This window comes from Myripristis murdjan, chromosome 24, assembly GCF_902150065.1.
Source record: "Myripristis murdjan chromosome 24, fMyrMur1.1, whole genome shotgun sequence".
NCBI classification, from domain to species: Eukaryota; Metazoa; Chordata; class Actinopteri; order Holocentriformes; family Holocentridae; genus Myripristis; species Myripristis murdjan.
Genome location: NC_044003.1, coordinates 4,373,843 through 4,389,855, shown reverse-complemented (window position 1 = coordinate 4,389,855; position 16,013 = coordinate 4,373,843). Strand labels below are relative to the sequence as shown.

At 41.2% G+C, this 16,013-nt stretch overlaps 1 protein-coding gene across 1 annotated transcript in view; it reads left to right on the top strand.

The window, feature by feature from the left end:
* cd109 (CD109 molecule) overlaps positions 1–16,013 on the top strand; it is a 42,257-nt gene that overhangs the window by 6,108 nt on the left and 20,136 nt on the right. The window contains exons 9-23 of the mRNA XM_030047806.1: positions 65–158; positions 390–525; positions 982–1,091; positions 1,536–1,820; positions 2,602–2,703; positions 2,833–2,895; positions 3,360–3,533; positions 4,329–4,481; positions 6,438–6,515; positions 8,151–8,229; positions 8,335–8,452; positions 8,564–8,681; positions 10,667–10,780; positions 12,547–12,765; positions 14,387–14,528. Coding sequence (XP_029903666.1) covers positions 65–158; positions 390–525; positions 982–1,091; positions 1,536–1,820; positions 2,602–2,703; positions 2,833–2,895; positions 3,360–3,533; positions 4,329–4,481; positions 6,438–6,515; positions 8,151–8,229; positions 8,335–8,452; positions 8,564–8,681; positions 10,667–10,780; positions 12,547–12,765; positions 14,387–14,528 — 1,985 coding nt within the window. The remainder of the gene's footprint in view (positions 1–64; positions 159–389; positions 526–981; positions 1,092–1,535; positions 1,821–2,601; positions 2,704–2,832; positions 2,896–3,359; positions 3,534–4,328; positions 4,482–6,437; positions 6,516–8,150; positions 8,230–8,334; positions 8,453–8,563; positions 8,682–10,666; positions 10,781–12,546; positions 12,766–14,386; positions 14,529–16,013) is intronic.

Genomic DNA, 16,013 nt, shown 5'->3' with positions numbered 1-16,013 from the left:
TGTGATGTTGGATCAAACCTGAGGCGTTAGAAAAGAGTTAACTGAAATGTGTCATAATCCCTAGGTATGTGTACGGCAAACCTGTCCAGGGACGCGTGAATATATCATTCATCCATATTTTCCACGGAATGAGACGAGTTTTCCATGAGGATAAAATGGTATGTCACCTCAGTTCAGGACCATGGCTATAATTTGGAAATAAACTTGCATAGATGATAATGATGTGTTTTAACTATCTTCAACACCAAAAATCATTTAAGGGAAGGATTTAGTTGTGATACACGGTGTTTATCTCCCTGAATCTGTACTCAATAATCTTGCACACATCCATCATAAATAACAAATGCATGCATTTTGTGTTACACCTTTCCACGTGTGCTTCCATGTAGATCGATGGCACCACAGATTTTACGCTTGATGTTCCCGACTTCCGTGACATGAAAAAACGATTTGCAGAGTTTGATGACGAGTACAGGAGCCCTCAGTTTTTAATCATTGATGCTAACGTTACTGAATACCTAACAGGTAAACAGTTTTTTATTCCATAATATCCAGACTAAGCCTCACATGCTTCTGAGTCGTTGTATAGTGACTTGTTAAAGTCCCACTCAGAGATTTATTTGGTTATATGGATTTTGAGTGATTACATGTAGTTTTTTAAGGTTGACTACTAATTGCATAGCGAAATATACAGGTCCGTTTTTACCTCAGTGCTTTCAAATATTTGCAAAGTAAAGAAATGTGTTATTGCCTCAGAATGTATGGAAAGTCCATGTTAAACTCAGTCCTCTTATCAAAAAACTTAATCATTGTGAAAGTGTAAAAATGGTTTTAGTTGAAAAAAATCAATAATAGCAGTATGGGGGTGCTACAGGTTTTCCATACAATAAATATGGGTTTAGAGGGTGGAAAGTTGTTGTTGTTATTGAATGATTGACGTTGCTTGTTGGTGCCCACTGTGAATGCATTCTCATTTTTCAGGTCTCACATATTCCAGTGTGACAAAGGTATCTCTAGCTGGAGAACGATATCAAGTTGCCTTTGATGATTATTCCAAAATATTAAGGCCCTCTTTGAACTTTACTGCTAAGGTGAGGCTCGCAATATTTCTGACTATCAAAATCATGTCATTTCATTCTTTTTTTTTTTTTTAAAGTTGCAATCTTAAAAATGCAAATTCAGAGAGGCAGGCTTATCATTATTCTGTACTCCCTCAAATCAGTGTCAGAGATGAATCTGCTTTTGTGTTTGAGAGTTCATTTATGCTTTGCCACCATTGCTAAGGGATAACACACAATTTCGTGATAAGAATCCCATTATTCCTCTTTTACAATAAATGCATAGGATTTTTATTTGGTGGAATTGATGCAGAGACATCGACAACCAACAGCATGTACTGAAGTGCGGTGTGGGAAGAACAGGGCCATTTAACAATGGACAGCGTATATATCAGAGATTCAGTTTTACTGTAGAAATCTATAATACCTAAAACATTAAATATAACATATACTATCACTGTTTGCTTGATTTTGCAGCTGAAAATATCCACATTCAACAACCAACCACTGTCACCAGAGGACCAGGGAAAGACGGTTAGAGTTTCAGTGACGCAGTACAAGCAAATTCCTTGGCTTGTAAACTGGGGCATCTCTGGAGGAATTGTACCCCGTTTTTCACAAATGCCAGGTCCTTCTGGGTTCAACTTTACCCCACCAGAGGAATTACCGGTAGAAGAGGTGTTCTTGTTTCCGGTTCCCACGGACGGAGTCATACCGCTTTTCTTGCAGCTCTTGAACGAAACTGAAATACTCACCATTGAAGTAAGGATAACTGAAAATTAGCACTGAAAGGTTTTTATTGCCATGTGAAATTGTGTCTGCATAAGAAAGGAAGAAAATATGGCATTTTTCATGGACAATTTTACTGTGATGCAGCGTGGACAGTGAAAATATTAGAGGACCTAGTACAGATCCATGTGGAACGCCAAAATGGATCTTAAAGAGTTACTTTACTCATAACGCATTGTTTGCATTACGTTCTCACCCTCTGCTGCCTGTAACCCCTTACAAATAAAGCTTTACTCACAAGTCTTCATGATATACTTATATTCCAGCTGGCAAGCTGTCAGGAGAGTGCCTACGTCCCCCAAAATGCAGTGTTGCAATGTTGAAATATGCCATTTCCACATGTTGAATAATCACCAAAAGTTAATCACACCCCGCCACACCCTCTTTGTTCAATTAGTACGAAAAGTGAATCAGTTCTTCCTTGCCACAAGACCAACCTTTCCACACAGTATCATGATGTTGCATTATGTGCGTTTACCATGCTTACATCCAAGGTTACCATGAAGGCTTACGAGTGAAATTTTCCTTGTCAGGGTTCCAAGGCAACACATTGCGAGTACTTGATACAAATATAATGAATTTTGGGTGAAGTTACCCTTTAAAGCTGTAGACGTGTTAACCACCAGGAGAGAGAAAACATGGGATCTTTTAGATGACAGTGAGGTTTTCTGTGAGAAGTGCATTAGTATCAAGAGACAACAGTAAAGTTTATGTTATATGTGTCTTTGTTTGTTTGTTTGTTTTTGACTCCCAGGCTTCATTTGAGGATAGCCAAAAGACACTAAATCTCTACAGCAGCTATACCTCCCCCAGTAAATCCTACCTGGAGATTCAGAGACCCATTTCATCTCCACAGGTAAATATGAGGAACAAAATGTCAGAAACAAATACATCAGTCTATGTTATCAGTTAGTCTAAATGATGTATGTGTGTAGTTTGTGTTTTATCTAATCATATTAGCTGACGAATCCTTCTCTTCCTTAAGGTTGGTTTACCTCTCCAGTTGGAAATTCAGAGCAACTTTCAGCTATCTGATATCCACTACATGGTAAGTACCTTGACGTGGCAGACAGAAAAGATATCTGATCATATTTTATGCTTGATTCATTTACATTTTTGCATTTTACATTTTATTTATTGAGATCAGGCTCTCATTTATAGTAACTTAGAATGAGTGCAACAGTGGAATAAGCTTCCTACATTAAAAAAAAGAAAAAAAAATCCAAGGTGTATGCTTGTAGCACCCTGGCAATATGTCTGTGACTGTAGAGGGATCATATCGTAGTAAAGTTCTCAGAAAATGAATTATTTAAAAGTTAAAATGAAAAATAAGTTCTTTGAGCAGTTATTGAGTAGAGAAGAAGAGATATGACTCAGCTGGGATTCAGTGTTGCAAAAGGTTTCTTGCTATGAAACATTTTTAGATATCAGCCATCAAGAGCTCTCTAGTACACTGATTTATGAACTTTGGAAAATGCCTGATGTTTCAATTTCTTGTGTCTGTGTGTAAAGGTGAAGTCCAGAGGTCAGATCATTTCTGCTGGGAAAAGCAATCTTCCATTAATCCTGGTCCCGGACAGCTCCTGGGCTCCTGAGGTCTGCATTGTAGTCTACTGTGTACATTCAAATGGAGAAGTCATCAATGATGCCATACAGCTGCCCATCACCTGGCTCTTACAAAACCAGGTGATTGTCTTCCGTTGTCTTAAAGGAACACGCCAACGTTTTGGGTAAAATCCCCCTTTTCCTGACTTCCCCAGACTGAGACCAGATGTTGGACACCATTTTCTCCTTTGTATGTCCAGTGTTTCAGTTCCTGTGGGTAGCATTTCATGTTAGCTTAGCATAAAGACTTTAAGTCTATGGGAGTCGTTAGCCTGGTTCCATCCTGATATTTGTAAAGATATATAAGATATGTACAGGAATGTAATGGTGAATGGTATATGATGGTTTCTAATGGTTTATAAAGGTGTTGGTGCTGGTATGCAATAGGCTGTGATGATGTATGATTGTGTCTCTTGGTATGTAATTGTATGTGATTGGAATAAAATGTTATATCATGGTATATGATAGTATATTATGGTGACTGGGGTTTATAATGGTGTGTGATGGTGTCTTGGGGTTTATAATGGTGTGTGATGGTATGTGATGGTGTCTGGGGGTTTATAATGGTGTATGATGGTGTCTGGGGATCTATAATGGTATATGATGGTATATGATGGTGTCTGGGGGTTTATAATGGTGTTTGATGGTATATGATGGTGTCTGGGGGTTTATAATGGTGTATGATGGTGTCTGGGAATCTATGATGGTATATGATGGTGTCTGGGGTTTTTTAATGGTGTTTGATGGTATATTATGGTGTCCCGGGGGTTTATAATGGTATATGATGGTGTCTGGGGATCTATAATGCTATATGATGGTATATAACTGTGTCTGCTGGTTTAGCGGAGTCTGATGGTTTGTGATGGCGTCTGGTAGGTGTCTTTGAGCTGGAGCGAGGCCGACAGGAAGCCAGCGGAGCCAGTGTCTCTGAGGGTGTCGGTGGCGGAGCCCGGCTCTCTGGTGGGGATCCTGGTGGTGGACAAGGCCGCCCGTTTGAACGGCTCACACAACGACATCACCAAGGAAACGGTAAGAAAGACGCCTGTTCCTATAGCGGACGAACAATGTGCAGCAATGATATTAGCAGGTGTTGGAGACTCTGACACAGAGTTAGGGCCGACGGCTGGAGTGAAATGTCTTACCCTGACTCAGTGACCTACATCTGGCTCTTGCTGTCATGATGCTGTGGCAAAACGGAATAAAAGGAGTATTAACCCAGATCAGTGAGTCCAGTGACCAAGAAATGTGTAAAATGATCTGAGTACTTCCTGTGAAAGCCACAAGAACTGAGTTTGTGACCGCAGTGGTTTGTGTTACAGTTCATCAGGTTCCTCTCACAGGCAAAAATGGGATTCTTATAGCTACTTACCATTACAGGATTCACATATTCTCATCTGAGTGTAGCATGTAGTGATCAAGGTTATTAATGTTAACGAAAACGAACAAAACATTTTAGTTAACTTTAGTTGAAATGAGGCTTCACACAAAAAGATAACTCATTGAAATTGCATCGAGTGTTTACAAAATGAAAAATTAAACTAAAACTATAGAGAAAACTTAACTTATCATCTCTATCAGTTTATCTGGAGGTTCATCTGTCCTAACTGAATACATTTTAAAAATCATATGATACAATATACTGAGTTTTTACTATGCAATATTTTTGAGCTTGTCCTGAGAAATACCCAAAACTAAACTAAAACTGAACATTTTCAAAATGTAAAAACTAATCGAAATTAGCAAACCGGCTTTAAAAACTAATTCAAACTAAACTCCATTTGACTCCATTGGATCCTGTCCTTTAGACCAGAACCAGAGCTTTACGGCTCGCGATGTCGTTGTTCTGTCCTGAATAGATCTTTTCTTGTGGTGAATAAAAATCTCATATGCGCGTCGCTTTGGATAAAAGCATCTGTAAACTGAAATTGAAAATGCAAAACTATAGGAACCTTGGCTCAGATGATTAGATTGTCGTGTTGTGTCCGTCGGCCTGTAGGTGGTAGAAACATGATGTGTGTGTGCAGCAGATTTACAGATAAAACCACACGCAAACATCACAAGAAACACACAAGTTTCAGCTCACTTCCAGCGCTCGTCCCTGCAGCCTTGAGTATTGAACACACACACTGCAGGTATGTGTGCTTGTGGACTTCACATAAACACTGCTGGGACCAGGAACTGAACCGATTACAACTTCAAAAGCGGCTTAATCAACAACACTGGCGACCCTCCGCTGAGCTGTGCTCAAGGTGATTTGGTTGTGTGTTTCTTGAACTGCAGAGGTCATATCATGTGTTTACCATTTAAAACAATCCATTCCTGTGATTTGTGAATGACAGGACTCTCCAAGTTAACCCTCCCTGAGTTAATGGACTGCATAACTGCACACTATTTAGCTATTTAGCCGTGCAATAACATAAATACCTGCAGAACTTTCCTGTAATTCAATAGTGCACTGGTGTATGATGTATAAAGGTAAAGATGTATTTCTGTATTTATTGGTGTAATGTTATTGTAGAATTAATGTATTTTTTACATAATGCACATACATTTTTTTTTTCAAATTTATAATGCACATGTATATTTTTTCCCTTTCTATTTCTTTTTATTGGACTTATGCTTATATATGTTTTTCTCTTGTGAGTTTGAGCGGTTGCAACTGATCCGGTTTCCCCTCGGGGATCTGCAAAGCATTTCAGATTCTCATTTTCCGTGTCAGTGTTGTATAGTTTTTCAGCGTCTTGCCCACCACCCACACACACTTTTTTGAAGTTATAATATCAGGTGTGCCTCCGAAACCCGATCTTCTGTCCCACCTCAGGTATCAGTTAGATGTAAACTGAGGCACCATAATCCGCCTGTTCCCACTTTGGCCATACAGGTTTTAACAATACGTGCCCCTTTTTTGTTGTTTCAGGCTGTTTTGTGTGTCTTTGTAGGCGGTAACAGTAGTGCGCTCTGAGGATGCTGCTGCTCTTTTCACAGGTGCTGGAGGAGATCGCCGGGTATAACCGTGACAAACCCATTAGGCAACAAATGGGAGATCCATACTCCATCTTCATGGTAACCTTTTTTTTTTCTTTTTTTTTTTCCGCAATGACAGACATGATGGTTGGATCACAAATATTGTGTTGATTTCCTGTTTATCAGGAGGAGGACAGTCCCCCTCAAATCACAGCAGAGTATTCTCTCTTGCTTAAAACTGAACTTTCTTCCCTGCTTTCACTTTGCTGCCACACTTGGCTTTTCTTATCACACAATATCTATATTATAAATGATATTACACTTTGCCTGGTGCGCAATATTGGAGGTACTATGAGTTAACTACAATGGCTAAATTACATGCACAGAGTAAAGGCCCATTCATACCCTTTTTTCGTCCGTCCGTCTGTCCTATACGTGTATACCCTTCATACCTCCATACGTCTTTTGTGTTGGGGTGCGCGTTAACACAACACTGTGTTAACACGCAGGAAGTCCTTATTGTATTTGCTCTGCAAACATAAAAAACAAACAAAACAAAACAAAAAAAAACAAAGCATCAGTGAAACGTGAGGCCACTAAACCTCAGCCGCCCCTTCAATGGGGAGTTCCGGTGTTTGGTGCTGCCAATGCGGGAAATGGATAACAAGCGGCATTTCCAGTATTTCAGGATGTCCGCTCCAACTTTTGACAAGTTGCAACACCTCGCCCCATTTTTTAAAGCCTTTGCAGATCTTCTTTGTGACTCTGGTGATTTGGTGACAATCTGGACTATAAACTCAATACTGCCTCCACGATTTCCGGTGGTATTGCTCCGTTTCATCCGTAATTGTAATCGTAATCGTAATCGTAAGCTCCCCCGCATCGTGCAAAATGACGGACGAAATGCTCCGTCCATCGCTGTTTCCGTCTTCCGTCTCCATAATTTTCCAAAGTTAAAACTTTTTTTTTCCTAATCAGCTGCTGGTATGCTTGTAGTTTTACTGCAGTTTAGGGTTAGGGTTAGACATCAAGGGTCGACATCAAAATAATATTCTGTTAGCTGATCTATGGTCATGTAAACATCAAAGATCTTAAAACCCCAAAACAACACTGCCTAGCCTCGCTTGGGGTGAAGGCCGAGAAGCTTGTATGTAATTCGCTGACTTACTGCTGAGTTTTTTCAGAGATAAGAAAGTGGAGCCTCCTAGTGGTGACAACGAAACATTGGATTTACAGAGTCCAGACCTGGTTGTTGTATTTCAGCGTGAAATGTATGATCATTTTAAAAAAACCTTTAAACTTCTCTTGACTAGACTTTAAAATAAAGTTTCACCTTAAAGGAATATTCCAATGTTTCTGGCAAAACCCCGTTTTCCCGACGTCCCCAGACTGAGACCAGATGTACGTCCAGTGGTTCAGTTCCTATGGGTAGCATTTCCCGTTAGCTTAGCATAAAGAATTGAAGCCTATGGGAGTCATTAGCCTGGCTCTGTCAAAGTAAAGAAATAATAACCCTTCCAGCAGCTCTGAAGCTGTCTGATTCACACAGTGGATCATGTGGATTCTGGAATAGCTGGTTAAAAGTTGAATTCTTCTTGCATGCATTTAACTGCCATTCAGGAGCTGATCAATGAACTCAGTGCAAACCCTTTATGATAGAGACACCAGCCAAATGTATAAAGCATAGAGGCAATGTACGTATTTATCTTTTTTTGTGTGTGTGCCTTTGTCCAGACGTGTGATCTTGTGGTGCTGACTGACACCAGTTTATCCGTCCAGAGGAAAAATCCCATGATGCCACAGCCTGAGTTTCGTAAGTCTTAAGAATCAGCTGAGTGAGAGTCTGATCCTTCGCAGTCACTGAGTGTTTGGCCTGGCAGCTCAGGGCTCGTATCGCTAAAGCTCCTGTTCCCCACAGCAGGGGAGGGAGTCCAGCTCCTCGCCATGACCGCTGAGTCGGACACGGAGCAGCAGGAGGAGCCGCGGGAACGCTGGAACTTTCCGGAGACGTGGCTGTGGCTGGACACCAACACAGGGTGAAGGACGAGTAAAACATGTCCCATTTCAATCAAGTATCTGCTTTTAACACTGACCTTGTTTTCAGTAGCATTAACATCAGAAGTCGTGTTTCCTGCCGTCTCCCGCAGTAACTCGAGCGCGGCGGTGATGAGTCTGACCGTGCCGGACAGCATCACCACCTGGAGCGCCACCGCCTTCGTCGTGTCAGAGAGCCTCGGGCTCGGCGTCGTGGAAACGCCTGCAGAGGTAACGCGACGCCGCCCGACTCACCTGCTTTCATCTGTCGCTCTACTGTTATAGCGTGATCTGAGTGTTTTGCATGCTATTCACTATTCTCATTCTGTACACTATAAAACTAACAAACATACTTCATTCATTAATTAATTCATTCATTCACTTTGCAAGCCACTTAGGGGAGAGTGGGGTAAGTAGTGCCAATTTTTACTTAAAGTGCCTTTAAAGCGAGGGGATTACAGTAATGCCTCCAACTAAAATATGCACATATAGTTTAAGATTTTGTGCATCCCTGGGAACAATCACTTTGGATCTTATATAAACTCTTTGAGAAATATAGCTTTTGAAAAAAAAGTGGTTTTGTGGCACAACTTGCCCCCGGTGTGGGGTAAATTGTGCCATTAGAGAGAATACACTGGGGTAAATTGTGCCATTGATAATTGAAGTAAAACAGATCATTTTAATCTCACAAATGATAATGCTATATAAAAGCAAAACAAATTCAATACAAAATTATTTATTTAACATGTATTTATTATTTTAACAAGATCACAGGCCACTGGCACAATTTACCCCAGGCCCTTTGGCACAAATTACCCCAAGCCCACCATTTTGAAAAAAATGCATCCCCCAGCTGTTTTGAGCTAACATCATGCTAACTGTGTAGACTCATGGTGTAGCTTACTAAAGTACTAAAACCTGTGTGAACTGTTTTCAAAGTTTTCTATAATTGTTCAAACACAGCAATCAAAAAACCTTGATCATAGAAAATTTACTTTGGAGGGCAAAAAAAATTTTTTTGAACTGAAATGTGCTTTCCTCTCAAGGCATGTGTCTCCCTTCTTTGCAGGATGAGTGAAATGGATGCCTCTTCAAAACTATGTGGTCACATGACCAACTTCTTCTATGGTTTTCTAGATAACAGGGGTGGCACTACTTGCCCCTTGGCACAAATTACCCCACTCTCCCCTATCCTAATCAGGGTCACAGCGCACAAACAAAATATTTTGACTGACAAACATGCTTTTAAATCAAAATATTTGCTATTTTATTTTAGAGATTTAATTGAAATATTTGCATTAAACTGTTATCAACTATGTGTAATAAGGAAAATAATGCTAAATGGATAAATTAATGATTAATTATAAATTATGATACATTAAGTACAGGTGACTGGTAAACCTGTCTGCTGTGTATTTGCTGCATTTCTCTTCTGCTTGATGTAATTCTACATTCTGTGTTATTTTCATGAGCGAACATGCAGGTTCTCATTGAAATTCATTGAGTTTGAAATAATAAATTAGAAAGCACATGTTTCAACATCGAGTCATGTTGGGCAATATTGGCAAACGAATAATCCAGCCCCCATGAAGGTCTCATTTGAACGAATGTGTTGCATATTTCCATGCTCAAAGGAACAAAAATAACCATAAACATTTATAATGCACTGACATCAGAATGAAATAAGTCTATTCTAATTACGTTTGCAAGGCTATCTGAGGATTTACTTGATAACTATAAATAATCAGTTAACTGTAGAAAATTAGTCAGCCCATACTACATATTACACACAAAATGCAAAGAAAAAAAAACAAAAAAAAAACATGGGTGCATTCACATTGATTTGCTTTAACTTGCTTAAGGTGCATTTGCTCTTTCCTGCAAGTCTCTCGTGTTCTGTCATTGTAGGAGTGTGGGAAGATACCTGCCTTCAAAATAAAAGCCCAAACCAATGTCCACAAATGAAAAAATAGGTATCTGCAATTCCAAACCAGAGGTAGCCAATGCAAACTGTCAATTTAAAATGTCATTTACAACTACAGCCACTACCAGCACCACTACAGCTACTCTCACTGCTTTTAATGCTTCTGTTTAATAACACGTCTGCAGGATCTCTGTCCATGCAGGCTTCTTCTGCGTAGCGTCCAGAGAGACACCCGTGGTGGTGATGAGGAGCTGAATAAGCGACCTGACGTGACCTCACTCTGTGTTCCCAGCTCACCGTGTTCCAGGATTTCTTTCTGTCCTTGAATCTCCCGGCCTACATCGTCCGCGGAGAGGAGCTGGTGCTGGAAGTCCTGCTGTTCAACTACCTGCCGCAGGACCTGGAGGTCAGACAACATCCTCACCTCAGACTGCATGACTAGCAGGAGCAGCCCACGTATTTAGTGTTGCAACCTCTGACTTAATATTAATACACACGGTATACTCTGACTGGGATGACTGGGAACCTTGAGCAGCAGTGGTTGGGTGCAGCGTTTTGAGCTCAAAATGTGATTTCAGGGTCATGTCCTGCCCAGTATCGAGGCACAGCGTGCAGTAAAGCCGCCGGTCCACCAGAGGGCAGCGCGTCAGTCAGTGTGACGATATGTGTCGCCGATGCGTGAAAACGTGTTTTTGGAAATTTGCTCTGATGTTTTCGGAGATGCCAAACAGCTCTTGAGCGAGCCACGGTACAAAATAAGCACACTCCCTGTTGTTTACAAAATAAAACTCGGTAAATACATTCTAACCCAGAATGGTGGCGCCGCTGCCGGTCGGTGTCACAGCTGTCCACCATCGTACAGTCTGAAGTGATGCAATGCATTCTGGGGAGGTTGAGTATAACCAGTGCGCTCCTAGTTAACATCCGGGCGTTTCTCACGTCACAAAATCCACAAACTGTGCAGCTGGAACGCCATGGCGACTAACTAACACAGCACTGACCCTGTTTTCTGCAGTGGACCAGCAGCTCTATTTCACGCTGCGGCAGGATATCAGGTGGTAATGTTGGCGAGCACTCACCTGATCCATGCTGGGAAAAGGTGTGAAGCTCACCAGTGACATACCTGTTCCCACCCACATCCTTCTACTCATATTTAACTATCTTTTGTTGCATATTACATAATCTGTAAGAGCTCTTATGCTTTTTTTTTTTTTTTTTTTTTTACAAGCAAAATCCCTCCAAAAAGGACTCCTCTAATCCGACCCAAAGGACTATTTCCTGAGCGAGTTAACATGCTAACCTCTAAAAATACTTAGTTAAGGTTAGGAGGAGGTCATTGTTAGGGTTGGGGAAAGGTTTGTTATATGGTTATGGTTAGGAAAAGGTCATGGTTGAGGTTACGAAGCATTAGATACGGTTAGCTGGCTAATAATAGCAAACGTTTGCTATAACCAAGTGATTTTTATCCCTAAACTTAACCTTTTCCTAACCTTACCCAAGTAGCTTGGTGGCTAAAGTCAAAAAAACTGATGTGATATACAAGATATTTTGATTAGAAACATATTTGCGATACGTCAGAAACAAACGTAATCTATGTCAAAATACTTGCCCTCTAACCATAAAATTAAGAATGCAGTTTAGCTGAATGGGAACATTCAACATTCACTGGAGACATGCTGTTATATTAATTGGTTGAGTTTAACAGTGTGTCGTCGTGAATACATGCAGCGGGTCGGATTACCTGCTCAGATTACTGTTCTGCAGTCTGGGATAGTGGGACGAGCTTGTGAGATTGAGGGATTATTCACAGAATAATACAGGTTGTAGGTGTTGTGTTGCTATAATCTTGCACAGCATCAGAGGTTTTAGCGTTTTCCGCTGATCGCCGTGACAAAAACATATCAGTGTTTCCTGCGGCTCATTAATCTGACAAAGACTCCTCTCAGGACCTCCACTGGATAAAAGGTTTTTTGTTTTAAAGATCTAAGAAAGAGGACTGTCATTCTTACAATGTGTAATGTGCTAGAAGCAATTTGTCGTCTGGATATTTGCACCAAAAAACAACAACAAAAAAAAAACCATCCGTCTCTTGTTTCCTGCTGCATTCTTTGTCTTTTCCCACCCCGATAACGTGATCTGGGTGGGTTCCTCTCTCCGTCTGTTCTTTCTCAGGTCATGGTGATTGTTGCTGAGAGTGACACCTTCCAGTTCGTCTTCCCGGACAATGAGGCGCTCTCCATGGCCAGCGTGCGCCGGCTCTCCGTGCCGAGCCAGGGCGCCGCGTCCGTCCTCATTCCCATAAAGCCGCTGGTCCTCGGAGAGATTCCCGTCTCTGTGAAAGCCGTGTCGTCTGCGGCCTCCGACGCCGTCCGCAGGGCGGTGCTCGTCAAGGTGCTGTGGAAACCACACAGGCGACTTTACTTTATAACAGTGAGGGAGAAACGATGAGGGTTAAAATGTGAGTTCACCTCCCAAAAGAGAAAAGAGTCACCATTTCACAAACGGGACGCCTGCTGGTGCAGGACATCTCCTGCTCTTTAATTAGAACAAACACAGTGCTTTTTAAAGGATAATTAATCAGTAAAGGACTATTGTAACTATTAACTTATAACTTATAACTTTAACTGTAGGTGCTGGTGGGTATTTAGGACGAGGCGCCACAAGTGAAAGTGGAAATATTGGCAGAATTGGGAAATTTTGAGATATTATGTTTAGTTGTGTGACAAAAAAAGCAGTTTTCTTGTCATTTTTTTCATAAAAGCACTTCTTAAAACTTGTGGATAGGGCTAATTTCGTTTCGTAGGATATATGACATGATAAAAAAAAAATGAAATTCAAAAAGTTACTAATCTCTGCTTGTCATCTGTTTATCACAATGAAAAGCAGCCTGTTTTCGATCCACTGAGAAAGAGTATACACAGATTTTTCTTAAACAAATTGTTAGGTAATTATATTATTAATAACAAAAGTATGTGTTTTATAAACACATACTTATATTGATTTTTATTTTTGAAACAGGGACAAGGTACAATAGACATTAACCCAAAAGGGAGAGATGCACTGTACAAGGTTATAGCTATAAAGCTAATTTCCACCCATAGTCCCGTGACAAATAATCATTAAAATAGAGTGAACTAGTAGACTATCAATTATAATTACTTACAAAAGTAATACAAAAAGTTAATATAGAGGATACACCCATCATTTAAGGATGCCTACCCCCCAGACCCTCAAAACCACAATTTTACCCCCCATATAAAAGCATATAAAATGTAATTGTAATAGAATGAGAGGATTTTTTTTTCCTGTTCTGACTTTAATCTCAGAATTTCTGTGTTCTTACTCGTAAATTTGTGACTTAATAATCACAGAATTTTCTCCTGTTTTTCTCCTAAATGACCTCAGACTCCGTATGTCCTGATACGCCGTCGCAGGAAACGCATCCCAGAATGTAAACACATGACATCATTGTAATGCTACAATAAGTAATGCTCGTTTTTTTTTTTTTCTCCCCCTGCAGTCTAAATCATTCCCCACACCACATCAACAAATTATGTCATTGATGCTTAACGTTAGCTAAAATAAGCTGAAATATTAAACAAAGCAGTCGGTGCTGGCGTTGGCCCGGGTCTGCAGCAGCGTTCGCTCATCTCTCTGGAAGCAGAAGCTGTGAATCACTCCTGACCGGACCCCGAGGTGGTGGGTGATGTGGGCTGCCTGCCGGGCGTCCAGCTGAGCCTCGGCGGCCTGCGGGACGTGAGAAAGGGTCGGCCGTGAAGAGTGAACCTGTCATCTTTTGTTTACCGCCTCCCAAACAAATCTGCAGCATCTTACACAGGAATTTCCTCAAAATCAAACCGGGCCTCGTCCGCCACTCCGCAATCCGTAACCCCAGGAAATCTTGATCTCGTTGTACAGCTCTCGCCTTTCCCAGAAGTATTACTCATCACTTTTGTTTGTGTGTGTGTGTGTGTGTGACTGTGTTCATTTCTCATCGCTGTTGATTTTACAGCCCGAGGGAGTGGAGCAGTGGTTTTCGACCTCTTTGTTCCTGGAGCTCGCCCCCCCTGAGACGAGCCTTTCCAGAGACATCACGTTCACCTTCCCGGCAGATGTGGTGGCAGGCAGCGAGAGAGCTCACGTGACCGCCGTCGGTATGTAAACACATGGAGCGAAGCCTTGAGTCACGACCTGGCACATGCTCATGCCGTTACAGCTATCATTTGCTTTCGATCACCTGCCGCTTTTCGCCTCGTCCCGTAAAATATCTCAGAGCCGCGCAAACAAACTAAACAATAGAAAAGAGGAGCAGAGCTGCTGGAAATCAGTTTTCAAGGCAGCACGGTGAAGTAAAAGTTAAAACTAAAGGTTAAAACCCAGAAATCTCCATCTTAACAAGTCATTTAATCTCATATTCTGTGTTCAAATCTTGTTTTTCTTCAAATATGGTAACAAATCCACAAGTGGGATGAGATAATCCCACTTGTTTCCAGTGCTTATCAACTTCTTTCCTTATTATTATTATTTTTTTAATCAAGTGTCATTTTCCTGATACTAACAGGCTGATCTGCCTTGTTTCAACACATTTATACTTGTTCCCAGACAAAAAAAAAATATATATATATGAAACTGCATTGGAAACAAGTGGGATTATCTCATTCCACTGGCACATTTTTTAAGAAAGAAAGAAAGAAAGAAAGGAAAAAAAGATTTATCACTGAATATGACACTACAGGACTTTACAGTGTATGTGCAAGACAACATGGAGCGCAACACGTGGAGGCAGTAATTACCCATGTACTGAAGTCCAGACACCGAACATGAAACACACATGTGCAAAAAAACCACAGAGTGCAATAAGTCGAGATGGTACTTTTCCATGTAATAAGGTGCAGACACTGAACATTGGACACATGTGTGCAGGACAACATGCAGCGCAATAAACTGAGGTCATACTTTTCCATAAACCGAGGTGCAGACACTGAATATGGAAGATATTTATCCTGATTCCACAGCGAGATGCGGCGCTTTGCGGCTTGTGGTCTTGTCGAGGTGGGGCAGCAGGTGACGGGAGTTGTTAAGTTCACACGATCGGCGGCCAAATTCCCGTCCGCAGGCTTATTCATCGCTTGCCACGGAGCTTTCACAGCATTCCCAGAGACAAAAGTTGTTAGGTGGTGAACTCCAGGTGAATGCAAGGAGCTGTCGGGGTCAAAAAGCTGATCCGCTAGAGAAGAGGAGCCAAGGATTTAAGTTAAAATGCCTTTTTTTTTGGTTAGAGGTATTTCAAAGTTAAAATCATGCGACCAACTTTAAGGAGAACGCCGCCTGGTTTCGACCCACGCTGGGTTTTCCTCAGGGCGACGCTGGAGAGAGGAGGCGATGTGTGGCCAGGACAAACTACAGCACCAGCATGTCACACACCTGAAAACACACACACACACACCAAGTCACGACTCAAGTCTGCTTCTTCATTAAGCCGTAGATAAACCAAAGCTTCAGATGTAAAAATCCAAAAAGTCTCTCTCTGACTTTGTTTATTGAGACGATCACCCCTGATAGACGGATCGATAGACCCGATGGCGCTCAGAAGGCTGTCGTTGCCGTTATGGCGCTTATGAAAATAGCGTGCTGCAGGA